The following is an 8,609-nucleotide window of genomic DNA, read 5'->3' on the forward strand; positions in this document are numbered from 1 at the left end:
AAATAAATTTTATGACTTTGTATTTGTTGTTTCGAAACAACTATTCCGATTTCACTGAAAATGGCCCGTTACGTGGACAAGACAATCTATGAGGAATGCCATGTCGTTTTAGATTGAAGTCAAAGGAGAGAACTCTCCACTATCATCTATTTGAAGCAACTCAACTTCACACCTAACTACCTTTCATTTTTTCATTCGAAGGGAACGGAAAAGGTCAAAAGGAAACCTCTTAACTATCTACATATATCATCCCCCAAGTTAAGCTCTTTAGAACATCCTAAGAGTGAAGACAACTCGTTTCTAAGGTTATTTTTGCTTGTTCTATTTTGGTAAAGCGGCACAATGTGAAACATCTTTCATGGAACATCTCTTAAACCATAAGACAATGGTTGTTCGTGATGAAAGTTGTTTCTAAATAATGGTTATTTTGACTTATTTCAAACCTCAGCTATTTTAAACACAGTTGTTCTCAATGTAGAGGTTTTTCTGAACAAGAGTTATTTTGTAGTGATGCTTTTCTTGATAGAGTTTGTTCTGAATAATGTCTCTTCCAGAAAAACACACGTGTTTTAAATATAAGTTGTTTTAAACAACAGTTGTTCTAAACATAGTTATTCAAAAACACTAGTATTCTAAATAAGAGTTATACCAAACTTTAGTTGTTCTCAACAGAAGTTGTTCTCAAATAACAACTACACTGGATTGACAACTATTCTAACTAAAGCCCTATTCTAAACATAGCTATTCTTGAACAACAATTATTTTGAGCAATAGCTATTCTAAACAAGAGTTGTTACTTTGGAAGAGATATTAAGTGAAACAACAATGCTAGTTGTTCCACGCTTGGTAGCATAATTTCTTGAAATATAATATTATTTATCTCAAAGAAGAGATAAAATGTTAGTAGCAAAAAAGTACCAAAACTCTTGACAAAATGAAATTTTGAATACCAACTTAGGAGAAAGTGTCAAGTTCCGGGGCTAAATGCATATTTGAATCTTATAAAAACATAATATTATTTATATAAATATATATAATATTGTATTTTGTACTTTTTCATAATATATAGTTTATATTTAATTATATGCATTTGAGGAATTGATAACATGTGTAAATATTGAGCACCAAATGTGTTATTATATCAGTTAGAAAAAAGACCACATCATCACTTCCGTTAATCATTTAACGAAGAGTGACCACAATAGAAATGATCTAAAACATGGGTGACCCGAATAGAAATTATCTAAAACGTTAGTGATTAAATTAAAAATAAAATACACTCAGAGGCGAATCCAGGGGGGTTGGCAGGAGCCCTGACCCCCTTAAAATGGAAAATTATTGTTTTGGCCCTTGAGAAAATTTTAAAATTTTAAATTAATAAAGGTAAATTTGCACTTTAGCCCCCTAAAATTATGAAAATTTAATTTAATTCTTTAAAAATTATAAAGATATAGACTATTAAAAATTAAATTTCATTTTGGCCCCCACGAAAGAAATTTTCTGGCTTTGCCCCTAAACACACTAAAAATTAATTAAAAATAAAAACACGCTAATAATTAGATGACTAATTCAATATTTACTCAATTTTTCCTAATTGATCGCTTCTGACTTTGTTTTTACATGATTTATAATGATTTTTTCAAAAAACTCAAGCAACAGAATACCATTTATTAATTATTCATAATTACTATGAATTATTTATATGAAATTGAGGTGTTATATCTTTGCAGATAAAATTATGAAAAACAAAACTTGTTTTTGGTTTAATTTATTTATATGTTTAATATCATATTCAATTTATTTATAAATTATATCTATTATAAATATTTTTCATATTACATATTATTATGATATATTTTTTAATTTCTATTTTTGAATACATTATAAAATACAAAAATGCATGGATATTAATTCAATCCATCTCATCAGTATTTGTACTACAACCCTTTAATCGATTTTCCTTCGTTTAGTTCGATTCTAGTTTCGATATATGAAACTTCAATCAAATTCAAATTACTAATGAATCTTCATGTCATGTTATTGAGAGTATTGTTTCATATATATATATATATATATATATATATAATTTGGGGCTTTATCATAATTAACTAGTAAAACAGCTAGAATCAAAAGTAATCTTAAAAACTAATCGTGCCGTATAAAAATTTAGATAACATATTCGTTTTGAAAAAAATTCAAATATTATATTTTCATTAGGATCTTATAAAACGATAATTACTTAAATGTGTCTGTATTATTAAAAAGAAAAACTAAAAGATCAACAAAACAAGTTTAGTACAATTACTTAAAATGTGCTTTGATATCATTTTTTTTCAACTGGGTATCCTTCGATTATTCTTCAAACTCAAAAATTAATTAATAATAGACATAATTTAAGTAATGGCGTGTTAGATATACCAAATTATCATTGCAAACCTTGAGATATTATTTTAGTTAATGACCCATATTAGGGGCCATTTACCTCTACCAAGGCAACCGAGAAACTTGCCTAAGTGATGTGACCGAACTAGATAGATATATCGTAATTGGACCTTAATAAAGTAAATGAGTGGCTTAATATTAAGGTGTTCGTGAATAGAATCGAGATAGATTTGGATTGAGCTTGAATATGATATTAATATATTTTATACTTGTTTAAATTCGGTCGGTTCAAAATATGAGTTTAAATTTTTGTTAAAATCCATCCATATTTGCAAAAGATTAATCCAATCCCATTTTAGTCCACTCATATTATTTTATTTTAATAAATAATAATTTTATATTTTATATTTATTGATTTTTATACAGTCATCTTAACATTATTTTAATATTTATATTAGAGTTGTATATGTTTATTATTTTAATGTGTTATAATTTACATAATATAAAATATTATAAACTTAAAAACAAGCCAGGTCGGGCTATAAATGTTTAAGTCCAAGCCCGACTCATATTTTAATGGGATCTAATTTTTTTCGTTCAAGTCTATTTTTCAAATCTAATAATTTTGTCCCAAATTTTTTGAATTTAAAAGGATAAAGTGGAGGAAATTTTTTTTCTCAAATGAAATGACATGTCTTAAACAAGTTTGATGAACAACGTTATAGGGAAAGAAAATTAAAGTAGAAGATGATATAATTTGTTATATAAAAGGAAAAACCGAATTTCAACTTAGTCGAAGCTATCTGAGCATTTTAAATTTAAATTTTATAGGTGGCTATATTTATTTGAGAACTGATTTTAAAGATTAAACAACTCATTTATCTCAAATTTTATCCGAACCAACACAAGAAAATAGGTGAGCATTGGGTAATAACTTTGATAAATTGCAGCATTTGACAAGTAAAGCCCATAACCTAAATAAACAAGAAAAAGGACTTCTTTTTAAGAAATATAAATAAACCTGATAATATACAACTACATAAACACATTACGACAATCTTGTGTTGTGTATATATTTAATTTAAGCAACGGACAGAGAATAAAATACAAAACACGACAGTCCCAAAAAAGGACTCATGTCATAACATAATTCACTGGGTTGGATTCTCTTTCCAGGGAGGAAAAGGACCTTGACATTTAACCAAAAGAGCAAAAATGGGGAAAGTTAAAATAATCAATAATTACCCAGAAGAGATGTCAAAATGGCCAACACACCAATAATAATTATGATATTTAGAAAATAGTTGGTTGGTAGAGCCTTATCTGGGCCTCCCCCAAATGATTCATATTCTGCTCGAATCTTCTGCTTCATGGAATCTGACAGCTCTCTCTGCAATTCCAAACACCGTTCAATTCATTTATTACAAGACAGATAAAGTAACAGAGCAAAATTAAATAAGGTATTTGAGGTTACGACCTTTCCTGTTGAGTACTTGGCAGCTACAAACTTCTCCGGTACAGCTTGTACTGGAGTATCATCTAACACAATACCCTGATCTCAAGAAAAATCTTGCACATTAGAGTCTAACTCAATGACTAATCTTAGGTACTTGCCAAACTAAAACAATTGTACCTTTTACGTACGATAACTATGAGCAACTTATTCACACAGAAAAGACCCTATCATTTATCTTTTGCTTATTCTAAGATGTCGTTGATCCGTTCAGAGAAAAGTTAACATCTTATTGGTACCTAATACTCACTAAAAACTTGGGTGAGGCATGTTTAACAAGCAACTGTATGCATGCAGGTATTCCCCAAACGTCAAAATAGAACACCATTTTGATAGAAGGAAAAGTGGGGTTAATAGTAACAAACGCCTGGCACTTTTTACTAATTAAACTTTTTCTTTTTCATGAAAGTGATAAACATTAAACACGCAACTATCCATTACAAACAAACCTCTGGAGGATCAAATTTGGCCCCAAGGTTGCTAAGTTTGGTATGTGCCTCTGCATAATCCTTGAATAATGTCTCTTGATCTTCAGCGTATTTCTCAGCATATACCTGCAAATTGTGTACTGTTTAGCCAAGCCTACGATTATATTTCTTACCGGTTAAGATTGAACTCAGTATATTTACCTTGAAAGAGGGATCTTCAAAAAGAACAGCATCAGTTGGCAACACAAGCAAATCTTCATCCCTTTTTGCTTTAATGTCCTGTACGGATACAAGAGAGTTTAACACTTTTGAATCTCCTCTTACTCAAGAAGAGAAACTGATTTCAAGTTCAAACCTTGAAGTATGAATTGTCAAACTTCAACCATTGCACTGTCCAAGACTGTCCTCCTGGTGTTCCTGGCCCATCTTTCTGTTATTCAAGGAGGAAAATCCAATTTAAGTCCTTCATCGCAGTTATTGGTATACTCGTAACTACTAGAACCACCACCATTCCTGTTCCACTTAGGGAAGCATATCTTTGAAGACATTAACATATGATATGACTGGCAAACTATGCAACCCCGAACATTTTGCTTACTAAATTCAAGAAAATATGGATAGCTATCTGAGGTTGAGTTAGTGGAACCAAATTCATTTTGTTTGAACACTCTCTTAGCCACCGAATTTTCATTCTTTCGAGGATTCATTGTCATGATAGGCTTTTAAAGTAAGTTCAAATTTCTTTAGTAAGTTCAAATTTCTTTCTCCTGGCTCACCTCTAGAAAGTCCGATAGTTAAATTTTAAGGGTAATCTAAATAGGAAAGAACGGTCATTCTAGAACCATATGATTCAGCATGAAAAACAACCAAGATAGCATAAGTAGTAACTTAGATCTGATAGAAGAGGCGTTTCTTTCTCATACGTTCTGTTCTTACGAAATATTGACCTCATGTGTTTGTTACTGATCATATCTATTGACAGGTTTGGCATCAAGAACTTCAAGAGGTTGACAGGCCAGTTCTTAGTCAAGGTTCAGATTTGATCAAATATTTGGAGGCAGTCCCCCGTATTTATCCTATTGAAGCCAATGCATCTAGGATAAGGGGACTGCTTCTCTGAGGAATATTAATTTGCTAAATAATGGCACTTTGTATCTTCTATGGTAAGTACAATAAACTATAACGGTAAGCATTTGCCCCAAAAATTTCTAGCCTCGATCAAGAATCAGAAATGATAAATCAACGACTGAAGTTACTGAGACAAAGATTTTTCCTATCCATATCAACACAGGCAGATTAAATACCGTATACTTGGTTTCTGGTTTACCCCAACCGCTACGTTCTGGTCTGGACCTCCCAAGAGTGTGTGCACCAGATAATGCAACAATTTCCTACATGTCAGAAGGTCAGATGATTAAGATCATTGTTCCATCATAACAAAGATTTTTACAATGAAGTTTACCTTGTCATTTAATCCCATTCGGTAGAAAACCTCTCGTAGATGATCAGCAGGTGAAGGTGGTCCAGCATCTAAGCAACAGAGAAACGCTATAAGGTTAGTGGTCTCTAGACATAAGCATAAGCGAATGCATTGGTACCTATGAGGGAAAAAGGAGGCATAAGCAATGCCCAAATTATGCTAATAGTCTGAAGTCTAAACAACCTAGAAGCATGAAGTGTGCAAACGTAAGGCAACAAAAAGCTATGTTAATAATATTCTAGGTTCGTAGGTGAACAACTGTCATACAATGACGTCTAAAACATGGTCCACCTGTTTATCTTTAAGAACCTAGTATTACTCTTCTGAAAATTTTAAGGATCCCCATATTCTTATTAATCTATAATAATGTCATTTCAGGTATTTGTTGCTATATGCTGTAGATTAGGGAGCACCTAGTTATATCTCTTCCTTTTCCAGATACAGATAAATAATCTGTTAACCATAACCACTTCACAACAGTGCAGTAAACTTCCCAGAAATTCAGAATTAAATGGACTAAAACAAGACACGTTCAATTCATTGTCCAATCATTCAAGCTAGTTAGCAGCCCAACTTGCCAATGGATTATGTGCCTCAAGTTTCCAGTTACATTTCTTAATTTAGGAATCTCCCCACAATTTAAATTGACATGAACAATCATGCACCATTATAAGGTTCACTTGCCAGGTAGCCTGCCCTCCTCAGGACACTCATTAGGACCGGAGACATCCACCCTTCCATATTTCATGGGAATTTTGGGTCCTCCAGCCTCCTGAATTACATGTCGATTCTTAGTACAACTACAAAATCAATCAAAAAGATATACATTCAAGAGTAACAGCAAGCAAGACCTCAATAGCAGTAGCACTAGCCAACTGGAACAAATCAGCGAAAGTTACATCAGAGTACTTGTCCTTGATAGGCTGAATAAGACTCAATGCATTCACTAGGCCTGAAACAAAAGATTATGAGACAACAGTGCTACCAATTACCAACTAACTAATTACATTGTATAAGTAGACAAAGAACATGTTACCAGCATTGGCGGCATGTTTTAGCTCTACTTCAAACCTAAGACTTCCATTCGCTCCACCCCTTTGTGGCCATTCCTCAATGTTCTTGTTGTAGGTACCAGCATCATGCCATCCTAGGCGAACCTGAAGTGTATAAAATCAAATTACAAGTAAATGAAAATAAACATCGTTTATCCTCGGCTAAAACTAAGTACAATATACACGTTTTAAAAGAAAATGATGAATGATCTTGTAAATATGCACACTCACTGACTCTCAGTTTTTCTCTCCTCTTAGCATTATAATTTGAAATTATTTGTTTTCTTGCTCATGGCTTTACTTTTCTACCTAACATACTCAAAATTCTTCTTTTTTTTTTTAAAACTTCTCCACCTTTCTCTTTTCATCCTTTCACTCTACATATTATTAATGCTGCTTAAACTGAAGCCACCCTTAATGCTCTAACTAAACTACTAATAAGTACTTCATTTCTTCAAATATGAAATAAATTTCATTAAATTCAAACATTTATTCGCAATATACCGAGAAATCTTTCTTCTATGCTAAAAACTCAAAGAGCATAGCGACATTATTCCCAAGAAAGAAAGTGCAAGAATTAAGACATTAATACCAGAATAGGATGGCAGAACTGAGAGTTGAGAAGTTGCTTGAGATCTTCTCTAGCACTCTTCAACTGATCAGGATTCGAAGCTGCACATTTCGGACTTGCAACTGTGCCGAATCCTCTGCTACTCGACACATTAACTGCCGATCTCCTCTATTTTATGAATAAAAAACAAAATTAACTAAAAAGAATAAGAACATTTATATAAAAAAAAAAAGAAGAAAGAAAGAACTAGGGAATATGAAAGGAGGAATTAACCTGGTGGGGAGAGAAATGAGAAGATAGAGGAGAGAAAGCGAAGGGCTTAAAAGAGGAAGAGAAAGAAAGGAGAGAAAAAGAGGAGGGGGGATGGAGAGAAAGTCGAACTCCGGGGGAGGAAGATGCTGAGATTCGAGAAGAGGCGGTGTTGCCTAGAGACGAAGTCATTGACCGACGGAAGCTGCGGCGTTTGAGGAGGTTGTGCGCGACGGCGAACGACAGTTAGGAGCTTTTCAGTAATAGTTTTCACTTTCAGCTGAGCTGTGATAATGGCTGTGCCATTTGGCTCTCCGTTTTGTCTCCAATTGTTTTGGATTAAGAAGTCGTTATTTTGGACCAATGGCAAGCCCCCAAATCCAAAAAAATAAATTGTTGTCCAAACGGTTTTGGTAACATCCGATGCATTAAAAACTATGGAAAACTACATCGAAGTCATTAAATTATTAGTGAATTTATGTTTTAGTTATTTAACTTTAAAATGTTACAAAATAGTCATTAAATTATCCAAAAGTTTCATTTAAGTCATTAAACTGTTAAAATCATTGTTGTATGACTTTTTATGTTTGCATGACTTACTTTAATCAAAAACTCCTATTCCCTTTCTCTTCTCTAGTTTAATTTTTTTCATAAAATAAATTTGAAAGTTACGAATCCGTAAACCAAAATCTAAACAGCTTTATTATCCAATCTCCGACACTGATCATCAAATCAACTTGGATCTAAAGTATGTTCTACTCGTCGATGGGCGTCAATCCATTGTACCAATCATCAAATTGTCGTTTGGAGCTCGCTAACCGAATCTTTTTTTAAAAGAACTTATCAGCTCAGTTACTTAAATAAAATTTTTGGAATAGTTCAATGACTTAAAATGAAAATTTTCAAATAATTTAGTGACCATTTTGTAATTTTT

The 8,609-nt window shown here is 32.4% G+C and overlaps 1 protein-coding gene across 1 annotated transcript; it reads right to left on the reverse strand.

Moving 5' to 3' along the window:
• Nucleotides 1-3,430: 3,430 nt before the first annotated feature.
• LOC105772729 (probable L-ascorbate peroxidase 6, chloroplastic/mitochondrial) lies at nt 3,431-8,047 on the reverse strand. Its single transcript, XM_012594147.2, has 12 exons — nt 7,700-8,047; nt 7,448-7,594; nt 6,840-6,960; nt 6,655-6,755; nt 6,488-6,575; nt 5,786-5,853; nt 5,628-5,714; nt 4,679-4,753; nt 4,525-4,602; nt 4,345-4,449; nt 3,860-3,934; nt 3,431-3,772 (listed from the first exon to the last, which is right to left on the reverse strand). The coding sequence occupies exons 1-12, from the start codon at nt 7,865-7,867 to the stop codon at nt 3,617-3,619; spliced, it is 1,269 nt and encodes a 422-aa protein (XP_012449601.1). The 5' UTR covers nt 7,868-8,047; the 3' UTR covers nt 3,431-3,616.
• Nucleotides 8,048-8,609: the final 562 nt, after the last annotated feature.

This window comes from Gossypium raimondii, chromosome 6, assembly GCF_025698545.1.
Source record: "Gossypium raimondii isolate GPD5lz chromosome 6, ASM2569854v1, whole genome shotgun sequence".
Taxonomy (NCBI): domain Eukaryota; kingdom Viridiplantae; phylum Streptophyta; class Magnoliopsida; order Malvales; family Malvaceae; genus Gossypium; species Gossypium raimondii.